This window comes from Acanthaster planci, linkage group LG04 (genome assembly GCF_054643075.1).
Source record: "Acanthaster planci isolate LZ-2023a linkage group LG04, COTS_SCS, whole genome shotgun sequence".
Classification (NCBI taxonomy): Eukaryota; Metazoa; Echinodermata; class Asteroidea; order Valvatida; family Acanthasteridae; genus Acanthaster; species Acanthaster planci.
Genome location: NC_141780.1, coordinates 18,588,362 through 18,605,886, shown reverse-complemented (window position 1 = coordinate 18,605,886; position 17,525 = coordinate 18,588,362). Strand labels below are relative to the sequence as shown.

The following is a 17,525-nucleotide window of genomic DNA, read 5'->3' as shown; positions in this document are numbered from 1 at the left end:
TTGAAATCACCGTTGCAAGTCTCGCGCCACTCAATTTTAGGTCTCAAAAATGTTTAAATTTGGCTCCCCCCAAACAATGTTTTGCGGCAATGATAATTCTTGAGGATCTTTAAGGGCTGATGATCGTCAATGTACTGAATTTTTTCCTTCCAGATTACCAAGTGACAGCAACTTCCGAATTTACAATTGTTTCTTCAAGATGATCGAGTTATACAATATTATTATCGGCCGAATGCCTGAAGACTGGAAACATGTAAATGGCGGCATTAAAATGCTCCTTTCCAAAGTTTAGATTTTGCTGAAACTTTAAAATTTTATGCGATTGTCAGCATGGCCGTAAATCCCGGAGGATGGGAATATACATCCATTTTTTTAGGTTGGGGAAGTGCTATTGAATCATCCCCCACTTTTGTGTGGCAAGCAACAAAATTTAAGCGGATTGTAGAAGAATTTTTCAGATTTCCCAACGACAAAAATACATTCAAATCACCCAAAAAAGAAAAGAAAAAAATACCCTTAAAAGCCATAAATGTGCCATTCTCATGCAAGATTCTGCTTTAATGTAAAACATATTACAGACATACGCAACATCACGAACATGGACCTATAGAGGGATCCCAATACGACGCTTTTAGCGTCGATCTGTGCACTTCAGCGTTTGAAAACGAGGCTGTATGTGTCAGTTCAATTCTTAATACGATTAGACGATTGAAAGAAGTCAAGACACAAAATACATAAAGGTATGTTAAATTCAGAGTTTTCAGGCTGCAATTTTTTGTTGAAGAGTCTTTCAGAATGACTCGACGCGTGAAATCAAAGGTGAAAACAATGGCAATTGACCGCGAACTAACGTCCCTGCGATGGCCGTGTATCTTGTGCAGTGGGCGTGGTTTAAACTGAAGTAGTATCGCATTTGCAAACCGGGTACAGCATGTAGTATGTGGACTCCACGGGCGCGCGCGAGGAAGTTCAACACAGAGAGCCTCGGTTTCGATGCGGATATGCGCAGACGGCGCTAATGTGAAACCCATCTATATGGTTTCTTCCCCCAACCTGCTTTTTAAATTTCGTGGCCGGGCTAGTCATCCCGTCCTTCCCTCCATCCCCCCAATTTCTGGTGCTAATTTACGCCACCAGTTTGTCAGTCAATGAGAACTAACTAGTTTAGTAAACATCTGTTGGACCACACATTTTGAGGGTTAATTGTTTTTGATCTCATTTTCTGGCTGGGTAATTCTTAAAGCCGTTAGACCCAACCCTTTATAGAATTCAACCCAGTCATTTTTTCCTTTATTCATTAAGCTATTTATCGTAACATGGAAATTGAAGATTTTTACGTGTGCATTAGATAACTGGGTAAAACAAAACAAGTACAATGTAGAACTGTCCATTTTTAGACAAACTTTCCATCGTTGAAGAGAGAACCTTTTACTGCAGATGGATGTCGCTTCTTCCTTCAGATTCACCGCTCCCTGAAAAAAGAGGGAAAATACTACACCTTCTTATTCCATTAATTAACAAATCATCAATATGGACCAAATCCATTGAAACTAGAAAACCGAAGACGGTGCATTTGAAATTACAATGATTTTGGACTTAATTGTTAACGTCTGTGCAATAGTAATTTAACGGCGTGGACAAGTCTCCTGTGGAAAAGCAAAAACTTATTTATACACGGAAGTGCTTTTGCAATACGGAATTTCACAATAGTGCGCCGCCAAGATTTGCAACGCGTCGACCAATCACAGTGCGGGAGTTCTGTCGACTCTTTCCAAACGTGCACTGCAGTTGGTCAACCCCCTTCACATTCTGGGAGGTGCACTATTGTGGAACGCCCGTATTCAATAAAGCGACTCTGTAACATCTTAAGAAAAAATCGAGTGTTACTTAAAGTTTAAGCTGAAAGACTGAATAAATTGTGAGCTATTTGTCTTCTTCGTTAGCACCTTGGCGGCAGACCACGCCTGCATCGCGGGTATGGTTGCATCTGAGATCCTCCCAGCAGAAGGATGGACAGTCAATGATCCTACTCTCCGACCCATCACACGCCAGACCATCCATGAAGACGGGACCCTCTCCCTGACCAAAGTGGGCACCAGACTTGGCCTCCTCTGCGCCCGAGAACCCTAGCTGGCGGCAGACAACCTCTGCATCTGTCACGTCCCAGTCGGTGTCACACAGAGTGCCCCAGGTGTAATCCTGGTAGATCTCCACGCGACCACTGCTGCGGTTCGAACCACCAGCCAATCGAATTATGTCTAAATAAAATGAAAACACCAACTTGTTGTCGACATTGCAATTTAAAAAAAAATGAATGTAAGGTACCTTACCTCTTATTTTTACTATGGTACATCTCCGTAAAATGGGCCCTGTAACAAATTTTTTTCAAAACCAAGATGGAAGCAGTGTGTGCATGTGTTGATCAGAATGCAATGAGAAGATTCTACAAAAGCTATGCATTAATTCTAAGGTTGCCTTACTTGGTTTGCATTTGACTCCGGCTACTTGTGAGCCGTTACAGCGGTGGTTGCCTGTACAGAGGAATGGGCAGTCAATAAGGCGCCTCTCCGACCCTTTACACGAAACACGGTTCATCACAATGGGGATGTCATCGCCATCCTCCAAGGACACCGTAGTGGCTGCCTCCGCCTCCAAGAAGCCGAGCTGATGACAGACAATGCTCGCCTCCTTCATGTCCCAGCCGTTGTTGCATATCGCACCCCAGACATTATCGTGGTAGATTTCTACTCGACCGGAGAGTACCCCGTCACCATCAAGTAGGCGAAGCATGCCGTCCAAATCTGATAAAATGATAGTGACGTTGGGGGTGTTTGGACAGTGTTCAAATGTACCTGAAGCTAGTTCATCAAAGCGGTGACTGTTCACTTAACGAATTTAGATAGCAAGCGATGCTCGTTCAGTTTTTGCAGTAAAAACAATTGTCATTTCTTTCATGTAAGTCTGACAGCGCGGGTAGCGGGGCCGGATGATCAAACAAAAACGTACAGGCATGGCGCCAATTACTTTTAAATAGGCCTATAGTAAACAAAAATAAATGTGCCTCACATAAACGCATCCTCCCATGTACACACAGCGTTTCCCGCTGCTGTAAAAATCGTGTTGCTGGTGCCTAAGGCAAAGTATGTGGAGTTAAGTACGGAAGCATGTAAGTGCCAATTTGAACTATGCAAAAATATCTTTTATTGCGAAATAACGCAACAACTTTGCGAAATAACGCAATACATGTAGTTCTAGGGACATTTGGGGCAGGTTCGCGCGGTTACTCCGATTAGCAAGAGTAGGATGCGTGCGCATTATACCCGGGTACAAGGGTAAGCCTATACCCCCCCCCGATAGCGAGAGTGTACTCTGTCGTACTCCACCCGTTCGAACGCTCAGGAGTATCGTGTTAACACGAGTAGCTCGCTCGAACGCACTCCCAACTTGTTCTTTCGCCTTGACAATTTGTAATAGGCCAAACGTCGTTTTAGGGTCCATATAACTTTCGGTGATGCCAAAAACCACAATATCATAGCTCAAATCAAGAGATAAAAGCTCACGAGATTGAGTAATGTCATGCTTAGCTCTCCTCGATTACTGTTTCCCTGCATGCTCACTCAAGGGTGCGTTCGCCTGGCTAGAGCTGGTCAGCGAGAGTAGGTGAATACTGTCCCAAACGGGGCAGTATACTCCTGCATCCGAAGGTATGATGCGCACGCCTCCTACTCTTTTTAACCGGAGTAACCGCAAGATCCTGCCCCAAATGTCAGTAGAACTCTCGCGTTATTTCTTAAAGTTTTTGGCAATGCGTTATTTCACAAAGTGATTGCGTTATTTCGCAATGTTATTGCATTATTTCGCAATAAAAATATTTTAGCATAGTTCCGTAGTAAAGTATCAGCTACTGTGATAAAGAGTTGTAGCGAAGTACATCCCATCAGAAGACCAGTCGCATACGTAGCAGGCTGACAGTAAGAAAAAGGAATGCTTTTTTTCACATTGCAGTTGAATGGATTTGTGACTTGGCTTAAGTGAATTACGCGATTTCCAATATTTCTGTACGTAGGCCCTAACGTAAACAAATGAATCAGGGTACACTTTTACTTACCTTGACAACCACGTATTTCTAAACTTAACCAATAATGACCCACCCATGTGGCCGGTATTATACGGAAGAATCTCCCAATTAATGCCACAGGGAAGTCAACAGTAACTGGTGCTCCTGATCCGTTGTTTCCTTCTAACTGAAAGGCAAAAAGAAGTAGACATGGATTAAGCAAAACATCCTTTCAAAACTTCCAGCCTAGTGTTGAGATGCCCTTATGTGTACGTGTTTACGTATGCTGATCAGTGTCAAGATTGTCATTTTTCTCGAACAAACTTCCAAAATATATTTTTATTTCCTCCTTTCAGTTCTGTTCACAGGACGTCTCTCAGCATCCTGTTTTTGTATAGCATTATGTATCACTCGTTGACGTCGAACGTCAAATTCTGAGAGAATGAGGATATACAGGAAACAACTTCTGCTGAGCTGCCTATTGCATGGCAACGTGACCGTGTACTATTTTGATAATGCTCGCTGAGAAGTGACGTACATATACTGTGACTATGCTGGGCATGCTCAAAGCCTCCCATGTGCCCCCTTCATTCAAAATGTGCAACTGCATAAAACCTAGGTACAAGGCACAGTTTATTTCTGTGTACCTTCCATGAAATGTGCGTAATTCCTATTCCCCACCCCCCAGAAAAGTTCACCCTCGAGCAACCGCCACTATATGCAAACACTGTCCTCACCTGAACGGTTTCGCCTTCTGCATCGGCCAAACTCTCCCAGTCATCCGATTCACCGGTCGCACTGTACTGCACAGTGAAGGTTTGGACATACTGGTTACCATTGGGGCGCCCCCTCATTATTACGCCAGCGATGGCGGTGAAGACTCCCAAATCCACCTGAAGCCACTGATTTTCTAATGTCCTTGGTAGCCAAGCAGTACCTACAGATATAATTGTCGAGATCATTTGTCCACTTGTTTTTCACTCTGTCTGTCTGCCCCCCGGTAGCTTTTTAGTATGTCAGTACAATTGGGACAGGCGCCCACCAACCCAAGGCTATTGTACCTACAGCATCCGATTCTGAAATTCCCAAGATTTCTTTTTGTGTTTCGTCTGTTATTTATCTTGCACCAAAATGTTTATTTCAATTTTTTTTCTCTAGCATTCTTGGGAAAGGGCGCAAGAGAACGATGTATGGGTGGGCCCAATCCCAAATGATACTTACATTACGGTTGGTATTTTATATTATGCAGTGAAACTGAAATGTCCGCTACGGAACGGTTAGCAAATCCTCTATGTTAATGCAAACGTACAGTTTGCCCACATTTATTTTTCTGCTGAAAATATGAAATCTTTAACGCAAGCACGGGCGTTGCTAGACCATTTTGAAGGGGGAGGGGTGCCACATGAAATTTGACTACGGACCGTCACGAAAAACGATTGTATAGTCTGATTCCCTAGCCTGACACAGACCTGACGTTTTTTATTGTGCCGACAGACCATGGTTTCGCCGACAAAACCAACTGATACAGAAGATGGGACACCCCAATACCCCCCTCTAGCGACGCCCTTGGTGCCAGTACAGTATAGTCCATGATAAAAATAGTTCATGAACTTGTTACAGTCTCATTTTAAAATTAGATTTGTGGGTTGCTCTTTGGCAATCCTAAAAAAAACCTACAGAGGTCAAGGTGTGGTTTGTTGCTAAACTCAGAAAGATGGCGGCGAGGGAAGGGGGCCCTACACTTCAATTTGCCAAGGGGCCATGGTTATCAAACACATCTTACCTAGCAAGCTAGTACATGTTTTACATCAAAACACTGCAGCGCGCGCGTCTTGCCCTCCATTGAATAACTGACTGCAGGAAAATTCAAAATGCACAGAGAATAGAGGTGGTGAAATGGCCTACTCCCTGGTCCAAAAGTGAGAGATTGCCTCCAGGATTAAAGCTAATGCCCCTAAATTTACGAAACAGAGTGGAACAAGCTGAATAGAACCCTTAGGGAAGCTGAGTCTGTCAGTGAATTTAAATCGGGATTAAAGACTCATCTTTTTAAGCAAGCGTTTTTTTAATCTAATTGTCCAAATTCCCTTTTTGAGGTAGGTATATTTTACAGATTTTTGGATCATTTTAAAACTTTTTAATTGCTAGTTTTTATTGTTTACAATAATTGTTTTACTATTTTTTATTGTTTTTAGTGTAATTGTATTGTAGTTTTAACCAGTGTCTTAACTTTTTGGAAAGCGCCCTGGAGCACGATTTTATCATGGACGGGTGCTATATAAATACTAACATATTATTATTATTATTAATCTTTTACTCACCGGAATTAGGGCGAGCCTTGCTTGGGAGGTAACCGGAGCTGTAGCTTGATGATGCAGTTATACTGCTGTCTGGTATGGCCTGACTCTCCATGCCTAACGGTCCAACGGTGCACGGTAATTCTGCACGAGAACCATTTCAAATCACTGCTTTCAATACATTAAATTCGCTGGTGTATGGTTAATGTGTACTACCGTGTGAAAAGGGATGACATTGGTAAAAGCAATCCTGCAAGATATCACAAAACTCCCCTCCTCCAACTGTAGTATGTTTTTTAAGCATCCTCGCGCAGTACGTCGTCCTTTTAACAGATTCGATTTAATTTCACTTTTTTTCCTCTTGTGCATTCACCAGAATGCACCCTTTTGGTTCTCACGTGCAGAGTAAGTTCTGTGAAGAAACCCTTACCGGGGCGGATCCAAGATTTTTGGCGGGGGTGGGAGACGTAGGGGAAATTTCTGTTTGTACAAGGGGGCCGGGGTGGACCCCCTCCATGGCCCGATCAGCGCCATGCTATCAACAGCAGCACTCACAAGGGAGAGAAGGGGCCCGTCCCTGGAAAGATCAGCGTCCTTTTGAAGCCCCAACCGTATTTGGGAAAGAAAAAACTAAGCGTCGTATTAAACCTGTGATACTTTGTAGGCCTATCCATTTTATGCGCCCCTCTTCAAATGAGGCCCCGCCCACAGCCCCTAACGGACCCCACTTAAATTAATGGCTTTCATTAAACGCGTGTACTGTCAAAAGCATTTACCCGAAAGAAGAGGCTTGGGAACAACTGCTTGTCTGTGGAGTGGATGACCTGAACATAGTTCTGAAAAAGGGGGAAAGGAGAAAGGACACTTTGAGCATAAATTCTTAACAATTTGAATTGAAGAAGTAGGTTGAAGGCGAGTTGATAATGCATATTGTAAAAGCAGACATTTGAATAAGTCGAGCGTGATTCCATTTGTAAAAGGTTGAGTTCATCACCTTTCTCACACGATGAGTCTATCTTATCACAAGTCACATCGTCTCCAGCCTCCAGAGGTGGCAACAAGTCAACTTTTGGAAGTCCAAGTCAAATCACAAGTCAACTTTTGCAATTCTAGGTCAAGTCACAAGTCATTTGGCCCAAGCACAAGTTAGGCCTGAGTCGCAAATCATTTGATCACAGTCAAGTCAAGTCACAAGTCAATTTCGTCCAATCACAAGCAAGCCACAAGTCTTTTTGTCAAAGTACAAGTCAATTGGTTACGCTATGTGTGATTTCAAGCCGCAGCCTAGTCTTGGTTCCGAGACTTTCCATATTTTATTTTGCGATCTGGAACTCGAGCTACATGCACACAGAAAGGTTTTGTACATTTTGTTTGACCGGGGGGGGGGAGAACAGACTGTGGTAAGAATGGTAGGATATGCATAATTCATATTTGGTGGTGATGGGCGGAAGTTAAGCAACTAACTCGACCTGTCAACATGCTTCACGTTCACGAACGACCTGTTCAAGCTGAAACATCAGCCATCATCACGTTCAACATTTTTAAAGAGTTTTTGAGTTCAGCACTCACAGATATTCTTGTATAGTCTGGGCCAGTAGCCAAGAATTTCCGATGAGCGCAGATAACAACAATTGCAATAGAGCCATATTAAATTGTTTGTCGTGTCGCACATTCTCGAATACAGTCACTATGTAGGCCTATGACCTCTCCGCTCGCTTAAACCGCAAATCTGGCCCATTTCTCCCCAAAACTGAAAATTCTCAGAATGAATGCCCACAAATATCTGATTGTGGGGAGATGTTGTAACAATATTCTATTAGCGTGTCTTGAAGGCATGTTAAACCACCAAAACGTGGTTTTTGACGCGGAAAATTTCGGCCCAAGTTCGAGATCGGGACGCTGTTTTGTTTTCAATTCTAGTCCAAGTGGCGTCCAACAGGCTCAAACGAAGCTTGAAGTTCGGGGGAAAATCAATGAAAAACGTAACTTACTACCGAACAAATTTGACTACAGCAGCTACGGTAAGTGATTCAGACGTGGACTTGGGCAGACAAGCCCGAATTAGAAGTTGTGAGCCGCACAAAGTCTTACGATGATTAGTTAACGCAAGGCGTAAGGTGATAGGCCTATACATGTATTTAAAACTGTAATGAGTTCCGTCGAATAGAGCAAGCCAACCACTGATAGTTACAAGTCAAGTCACGAGTCACAAAAAATAGCGACTCGAGTCCGACTAGAGTCCAACTTTAAGTCAAGTGACTCGAGTCTACAACTCTGGCAGCCACCCATACCCCAATGTATGTCCATAGGACTAATTTGTCCTTGTGTTTTTCCTTTTAAAATTCATATTTATCTAATTTCCTTTCAGTTTGACCTTAGTTTGATCTATGCACCTGTTACGAAGTAAATAATTCCATACACTGACGCCGTTGGCCACCCTATGCATAAACCCTACGAGACTGGTCTGAAAAATATGTTTTCTTGGTGAATACGACTAACACTTAGTGAATGACTAATAAAAACTATACGTGGAAAATAATTGTGACGTTCTTATATGGAATTTGATTCGTTCCCCTACGGTGACCAAGGGTGTTGAGCATGCGATTCCAAAGTTGTAAATGTGGTCTCCATTTGAAGAGCTGTGGTTCCAACATTAGCCACTCACAAATCTTGCTTGTTGGTGGTATAAAAAGTCACCGACGCATGTCGATAGCATTTGATATCTTGAATACAGCATATTTGAGTTGCTAACAAATCGATTTTGACTTGTGAATGTACCATGCATGTGACTCAAAGCAAAGAAGTTGTCCACTCAGTCGAAGAGTTGAACAATTTACGGCTTGGGGAAGGAGTCAAACTTTTATCTACACTGATGGACAATGGATCGAATTTATTTCATGGCCCAGAGCATCAGTGAAATCTTTTTTTTTTTTTTGTTTAATGGGCAATTGCGGAAGGAGGGACGCGGTTTAATTAGACTCAACTAAATAGATGGAGATTCTTTGATTCGAATCAAGGTTCTTCACCTTCCCATTGTATCTCCTTAAACAATAATGTTTAGTATAGGCATTGATGGTTGTGAACTTCCTATTTATAACGTGCTGACGATCGGAAGTATTTTTCTTTCTTACTGGAATTTCATTTATCATGTATTCATCAAATTAATGAGCCAAATCTCACCGTGTTAAATAATTCAATACCAGCCTTGCGCTTTCAATTGGTGGCTGTATAAACAGACACCTGTAGTGTTATACCGCGTTGCTATTTTTTCCTGTGAGAATTGATCGGAATTACGGCTAACCAATAAGCACGAGCGACTCCGGCTTACCTTTTGATTGTGAGTCATACATGAACACTTTGTGAAAACTTTTTACTTCACCTAATCAGCGGAACATTCTACTTACCAACAAGGGCAAAAGTCAGCAACACGGTGTGAAGCGTTACAGCCACCATTGTTGCAACGTTTATGTCAAGGGTTGACTCTGAGAAGACTCCCAGTTTGAATCTGCTATATAGACGGGGTCCCGTCGAGTTTTTATAGCTTCAAGAAGGTTTTGCTTAACGTCCTTCCGGGATCGACAAAAACACTGAGAACTGGGAAGCATAAGGGGAATCTGGCTTGCCTAATATCCTGATGTTATCGGCTACACGCTTCAATGTTTAATTTGCTACTTGTCGACGAGGAAGGCAGAACGACCAGACTTCCAGAGCACTAAAAACCCAGGGGAAATCCCTGAATTTTGATATTTTTTAATGGCTTATTGAAGTCACCAGCAAGAAAATGTGTTCAAAGTATAAACATCGTGTAGACCTGTTTATGACACCTTCACCACCCGAATTTCTCAGCGGTCGCTATTGTAACGATCAGGCAAAAGAATATGCAGACTTTTCATTTTTTTAAAAGGAATACCTGGTGATGCAATGTATGGCAAGAAATGTAGCCTGAGGGGCAGGAATCGACTGAACAGCCGTGGCGCAGAAACTGTTCAAATAAAAATATTATGGGGGAAGTGCGTTGAAGGGGATTGCAAGGAAAACTGCAAAGCTCTTGGGACTATATAGATGGGACAGCGGTGCTTTACTATCAAATTTTATACGGAAATAAATCTTCCAAACTGGAGATCATTTTTTAAAACCCTTTTATAACAACGAGTTTGACAAACTCTGAAAGGGCGGTTGACACCATATGGTTCTGTATGGTCAATGTTCATGATATTGATGTACATCTGAGCGTATTATGCATTCACAATGGCATATTTATGACTTTATTATTTTCTCGTTTTGAGTGATAATGAATGCATTTTAGTGGTCGGAAGTCTGAAAAATTTGTCACAATCCCCTTTGTTTTTTTGCTTACGTCAAAACGTGGTGGCTCTATATCTCCAACCAGCCCCTGGATCTGCGCCCATGGGAGGGGGGGGTAGGGCTAGTAAACGTTTTTGCACCCAAAGGGACAGTGAGTAATCAGAAGACGGCTCTATCTTCCGAGGCCAAGGAAAACAGAACACTCTTTTGGCCACTCACAGCCCCCCGGGGATGGACGTGCACTACTGACCTAATTATACCAGTCCATATGAGTTTCATAACACATCTCTGTCTAAAAAGTAAAATAAGAACAGAAACTGTTAAGAGTTCTTCATATTCAACCATAAAATCGACCAGTAAGTCAACAAGTAATCCAATCATGAAAGGAATGGGTTTAGTTTCCTTAGATTCAGTTTTTGAGTGTGTTGGTCACTGTTTTCGTCAATACTTTTGAATACCTCGGTCTGACCGTAGACACTGGAATTAGAGCGCGTAATGTCTTGGTGCACATTTAACCAATCAGGATAACGAACCAGCAAGAGGTATGTTATGGATATTGTTATTTTTTCTAGAAGACTTCCATATCGATATTGCTATTGAAACAAAGGCTCCTTTTATCTGACGTTCCCTCTGCAGTCTTCTTCTGACAACAGACCAGCAAATGATTCATCACAACATCAATTTGATGATGGATATAGGCTTAATATTATAGTGATGTAATGTCCTACTTGAACTGCTGGCAGGTTAAAACAACAAATTGGACGTGACTACAATATATACAGTGGCAGTCATATAATGAAGTCGTTTGGATAATTCTAAATACATGTGCATGTACACTGTTTGCACTTTAGTTTGTTAAACACTAATACGAAAACCTGGATACATTAGTAAGAAATACTGTTAAAATTACTTTCCCGCAAAATCCGTGATGCCCCGAATATCAAAATAAACTGTTGTGGGGCCACGCACAACTTGCCTTCCAGTTTCCAAGTCCCAGTAATTGTATGACCATGACTGTTTGGATGAATCGAAAGAAGTGTAGGCCCCTACTGATTGTTCAGACAGACGCCAAAGAAGAAAATGTTAGATAGAAGTCCCTCTGTCTTACAGTTACTAATAAAATGATTCCACCAGTCCGAATCGCGGATTGGAAGCCCTGGTGACAAAAATGTTTTACAGTATTCTCCATAAATGTCACATGGATCGCACTATTCAAATCCTTATTCCTCTCACCACAGTCAAAAGCCCTCCCGTACCAAAGCACCACACACTGGTCAATATTTTCACTCCAGACCGCTCTTGACCAGCACCTGGTTGTACTTGCGCACCTTGTCTGCATCGCCATAAACAAAATGCTGCGTCATGTCAGGGCTGAACTTGGAGGCTGAGGGCTGCCGACCCAAGGTCTCGCTGAGAGTACGGGTGTAGTGTGGGGCGTTGCCGCAACACAGACCGACGTACTGAATGCCTAGCTCGAGACACTGGTTACCAAAGGCCACTATGTCGTCTCGAGAGCAGGCGGCGCAGTCCAAGTTGGTCGGGAAGAGTCTCGCACCTATGGATGGGATAATAAGGTATACGTCACAGGTACCACTGTCAAGGTAATGTTCCTTTGATACATAATAAACAAAACAGAACAAGAAAAATGAAATTAACGTATAGTCATTGCTTTTCAAGCAGTCACTTAAAATCATTGACTAACTCATACCATCGGATAACCTAGTTATATGAGATGTCCAAGTGATAGCAGAATTAAGAAGGGCAATGGGCCTCCTCTGTTACCATGTATTGATTTGCCATTACGGTATAGCACCAGAAACATCTCCTTGCAACATTCTTTTCACTTTGGGAAGGCTATACTTTTTACTTTCGTGAAAAATTGTTTATTGACAAAGATGGGTCTTTATTGCAGCATACACTGTTTGACACACTTTGGGAGACTTTTGTTACCTGTTCACAGGTCATAAGTGTATTAGCAACGTGGAGTAAGACTAAGAACTACCAGCCCCTTTACGTGTACCTGTTAATGGATCCTTCAGTGCTTGCATATTAGGGGCTGCCTCGGTGGTCCGATAAACGACCGGTAGGGCGGCTACTGGAACCTGACGAACATCAGTCAATGACCAGTTTGTTCAACTTGTTGGATTATTGTAAATTTGGTTTACCAGTCCATGTATGGCACTCAGGTCGAAATTTTTAAAAAAATTGTTAAAAAGGGAAGACGGTGTTTGACAGGCAGTATATCGACTCAAAAACAGTCATTTTTGAAAACTACGTAATGCACTGTTTGAAAATATGTATACAATTAAAACACCTTTTAATGACAACTTTTAAAGAAGAATGCAGGCAACTGAAGTTAGGCATTTGTGTCACAGAAGACCTCTGAGTAAAATGATGGTGTCGTTAGTTTTCTGCAAAGGGCCACTGACAGAACGTGTCATGTTATACACATCTCTGGTTTATTGTCAGAAATATCGAATGCCTGCCGTTTACCTTCAGTACTTTCTTAATCTCTTTCAGCAGAGGTACCGTGGTTTCAGGCCCTCGGGCACAATTGAGGCCCAGAACATCGGCTCCCGCTTCCTCCAACTGCTGGAAAGCAGAGCACATCTCCACGCCGTCCAAGGTGCACACTTTACCGTCAATCACAGTTTGGTAGAAGCACATAGTGATGACGGCGGGGAGGCCTGCAGCGAAACAGAGATGATAAAAGACACTGACTATGTCACACCCAAATAATATAACATTTATTAATGTTTAAACTATCCATTCGTTCACAGCCAGTCAAACTTTGCTACAAGTTGGCAACCCTACGTCGGAGACATGGAAAAACAAGGACGGACACAATAATTATAATGGTGTTTTAGTAAAAATCATCACCGCAGCCTAAAAGGATGAATTGCATAATATCAATTTTTTTCGTGTTTCGTATTTTTGTAAGATCATATTATGATAAAAATAAATAGATTGAGAGACATGAACTTGTTAAATCATTAAGACATACAGTTTAAAGACACAAAAAATACTAATAAACTTCCACATCTCATGAAAGGAACCCATAAAACCAACTAAGCTAGCTGTTATTCAACAGCCTAATGAGATAAAAATAGGACAAGTTTTAAACCTCTCTGTTTTGCAAATAACATTGGCAGATGGACCGGGCAGGTTTTATCTCTGTTGCAAAGCATGTGCGCAAGATGGAACATTATTATTATGACGAGTTCACAGTATGCGAGGCCTATCGGCCTTGAGCAGAAGCATCCCGTCACCGGTTGAAAAGAGCCATGTTGGTGGAGACTGTTCATTTGGTTGATAGCGAAGTGAACCACCAAAATGCATTCTCTACACACAAAGAGCCTCTCTTGCAAAGGAAATAAGCGCCCTCTCTCGGTCCCGCTCGGGGCCAATAGGACAGTGCGTATATCAGTTTTTCACGATTCAAACCTTATCAAAGTTAACGCTCTTCATTGGAATTTAAATCTAGGCCCAGATTTGTATTACTCGCCAAAGTATGTGCATTGCGTCTGGTATCAGTTCCACCCATTTCAGACGCGTGTTATAAGTTACTGAAAGGTACCTTGGCCATATTTCTTGATTGCTTTCAGGGCAATCATAGCCTCCCCTAAACTCCCGAACGACTCGCCCACGATGTAATCAGCGCCCTCCTGCACCGCCCACTCCACTTGCTCCTGTATGCCAAAGGGGTGTTACAGAATATGCATGACAGTTTATGCTCTCAAGAGGTACCGTAAGAGATTCACACTTTAAAGAGTGGAGTTTCACATTATAGGATGGGAAACAAAATTACACGGAAGATCGTCAGTGAAAAATGCCTGATCTTATTGAAACGACAGCATGGATTTTGCGTTTCTCTTTAAATTTGGTTTTATTTCAGTGTTTATTTATGGAAAATGGTTCCTTGGATGAAAATTTGAAAGAGCGAATCACCCGTAATGTAGCCATTTTTTGAGGAACGCGTCAGGGAACAGAGTAGTGCTTGTTTGTCTTTGCTACAATATTTAAGGTGCATGGTGCCTTGATAATAAGGGCATCGTTAACTTAATACCACATTGGGTCCAAAGTATATCTGAATTCCCTCATTTCTGATTACACAGGACTCTTGGTGTAAATAGGGACATGAACTTGACTCTTGATGTAAATAGGGACATGGACATCATTTAGGGGTTCGATTGCTTTCAAGAACCTTACTTTAAACATGGCGTCAATTTTTGACACGCAGTCGGGATCGTCCTGGTCGAATACCGTGGTATTGCAGATGTTTCCTGCCATGAGCGAACCGGTTTCGTCGGCCACTTCTCTGGCGATACGTAATGCCTGTCGGTTAATCCGCTCAAGGTCCCCTTCCCGGCCGATACAAGCCAGCTTCTCACGATGAGCGTAATACTGGACATCAAGCCAAAAATGGCAGTGGAACCTCAAATTAGTTGAATTTTAATACCGTGAAAAACTACTCTGAGTATAAAAATGTACATGATAGCATGGCTCGATGTTCCTTCCTTATGACACGACCTTTCTTTGGACATTGGTCTAGGTCTTGTAATAAATCTTGGCATGATAAAAAAAGTGCACTTTAAAGGTGATTGGTTAAATCCCATCATTTTGGCAGCGGGTGAAATGACTTCCACTTTCGGCATTGTGATGGAGGCCCCCTCACGAGTCCCGATCCTCACACAAGCTCTTTCATATACCCCGTTCCTTCACAAGACCAGTTCAAATGAACAGGTCGCGAAATGAACAAAGAATTCTCTTTTTCTTTATTATAACTCATTCAAATATAACACAATTCTAACTTCGCTTGGGAGCGCATGGAGAGCGCCATGGACTTGTGACAGGTCTTTCAGGGACGCGTGACAGACTCAAGCACTGACTTGGGGCAAATTTTCTCTTCCCTCTTTGGAAACCGTTTGTTCTATCATACAAGAAATGAAATAATACTATTACATAGCGGTACCGTGAAGGCAAGGACTACATCACTCCCGGCATGAACAAACTCCCGGTACTGCTGACGGACAAGCTCTGGGTGTTCTAGGACAACCTCTGGAACAAAGGCACCTGCCTTGAGGTACCCACGACGCTCAAACACAAACAGGTATCCCTCAGCGCAGATGACTCGCCCTCCATGGCTCAATCGCTTTAAAAGTCCTGAGATGATATGAATCAGGGAGAGAATATACGTTTCAGATATACACTATGAAGCACTCTACGTCCCGTGTTCATCAAAAGGTCGTCAGAAAAAAAATGTTCTCTAGAGAAATTTGAACCCTGGTAATTTATTCACCACATGTCTTTAAACATCGGGTTTCCCAGAGTCTTTTCCTCACATATCTCCAAAAGCGTGCAGGGTTTCGTTTGTACATAAACATGCATGTTTTGACAGGTTAATGACTGTCGCAATGTGAGGATTTGTGACCTTTTCTGTACTAATATTGACGTTCAATCTCAGTAGCTTGCAATGTCATCCGCCACAAGCCGCAGCACAACTGAAATGTCACCCTTTGATTCATCTATTGAACATGTTTCCAGCGCTCTGATCAGATAACGCAGATTTATAAGGGTAGGCCTATCTCATTCCAAACTGCATATGGATCTCACACCTGCATCATTTCTATATTATACAAGGGAGCTAATTGCATGCGTAATCCAAGACCACACAAGTCTGCCCAAAGATGAAGGCCTCAAAGTTTAGACCCATCTACACAGACGAGCAACAAATGCAAGCGTTTAAGGATTGCGATAATTAAACAGCTATATCTGAGCGGTGTTCAAAGACACCGCCCTGAGACAGTATACGTCAAAGGCAATGACTTGATCAGCCAACACAGAAGCGACCGGCGACCATCTTACCATGAAAAGGCTTGCTCGCCTTTGCTAGCCAAATCGCCAGTGGCAGCAATAGTTACGAGAGCGAGCCAACCATCACCTTTGTATTCGACACTGAAAAATGGCCGCTGCTGCGGTCATACAAAAGTACCCTGAGTCCCGATATTTTTCATATCTGACATCTGTGCTACTGTCTGATGATGCTACCAGCTGGCTGACACGGGTGAGTGATTTCCACTCGTGCCCTTCCATTCTTTACTGCCATTGTGGAAAATCACTATTATGTTGATTTGCATATCTTGTGTGTAAAAGTACACAATCGAGCTATGCACAATTTCCGCTTTCCATGATTTAACATGCACTGTATTCGTGTCGCCAGGCAATACACCATGAACATACTCGATGAGTACTTTTGACGCGTTCTTCTGCAAGTTTCATTCCGTCGGGGGTCGACTAGGCGTTCAACACCTCAGCTCAGTGCGTGGCCCCTACAGGCTCCATGGAAAAACGTAGCTGTAACCCAAGTGTGGCGTTATATCGCCTCCCCAATCGCACAAGCAGTCACTCAGCAACAATTGTTTTAGTCGATGTAGAGCTAACCTCACCTAGTTGCAAGACACTATCGGTACATACTTACCTGCTTTGACAGACATTCTATACAACAGCTAGTTACAGAGCCGCCACTGGAAACACTCTATGAGACTGCATCTTAATCTCTTGTCTAGAGTTAGGTCTAGGTCTTCATTCCATTGGAAATGCGTGGAGACGCGTAGACAATAGACCTAGCCGTAGCGATCTGGAAGCCCATTCCGGACACGGCATGAGACTCGGAAAATGCATGACCTTCATTCACTGCGCATGTCCAGTTACTTGAGGACTCATTGAATTTGCTGTGCATTTTAGGCCCATAAAACATGCTCCGTTTTTACTTTGGAGGCAAATTTACACGGCAGGGTTGCACCCCATTTCTAATATATTCCTTAGAAAAAACTTGTCACGGCCTGACCTTTTCTCTTCTCGACTAT

The 17,525-nt window shown here is 42.6% G+C and overlaps 2 protein-coding genes across 2 annotated transcripts; both read right to left on the bottom strand.

Moving 5' to 3' along the window:
- Window positions 1-532: 532 nt before the first annotated feature.
- LOC110986950 (neurotrypsin-like) lies at window positions 533-10,010 on the bottom strand. The gene is made up of 8 exons (XM_022249300.2): window positions 9,759-10,010; window positions 7,131-7,190; window positions 6,379-6,498; window positions 4,795-4,994; window positions 4,109-4,244; window positions 2,481-2,801; window positions 1,947-2,258; window positions 533-1,472 (listed from the first exon to the last, which is right to left on the bottom strand). Exons 1-8 carry the CDS (start codon window positions 9,805-9,807, stop codon window positions 1,429-1,431), a joined length of 1,242 nt encoding a protein of 413 aa, XP_022104992.2. The 5' UTR covers window positions 9,808-10,010; the 3' UTR covers window positions 533-1,428.
- Window positions 10,011-11,202: 1,192 nt separating this feature from the next.
- Window positions 11,203-17,525, bottom strand: LOC110986934 (betaine--homocysteine S-methyltransferase 1-like). The gene is made up of 7 exons (XM_022249274.2): window positions 17,138-17,525; window positions 15,632-15,822; window positions 14,869-15,063; window positions 14,237-14,348; window positions 13,153-13,346; window positions 12,680-12,761; window positions 11,203-12,214 (listed from the first exon to the last, which is right to left on the bottom strand). The coding sequence occupies exons 1-7, from the start codon at window positions 17,151-17,153 to the stop codon at window positions 11,943-11,945; spliced, it is 1,062 nt and encodes a 353-aa protein (XP_022104966.2). The 5' UTR covers window positions 17,154-17,525; the 3' UTR covers window positions 11,203-11,942.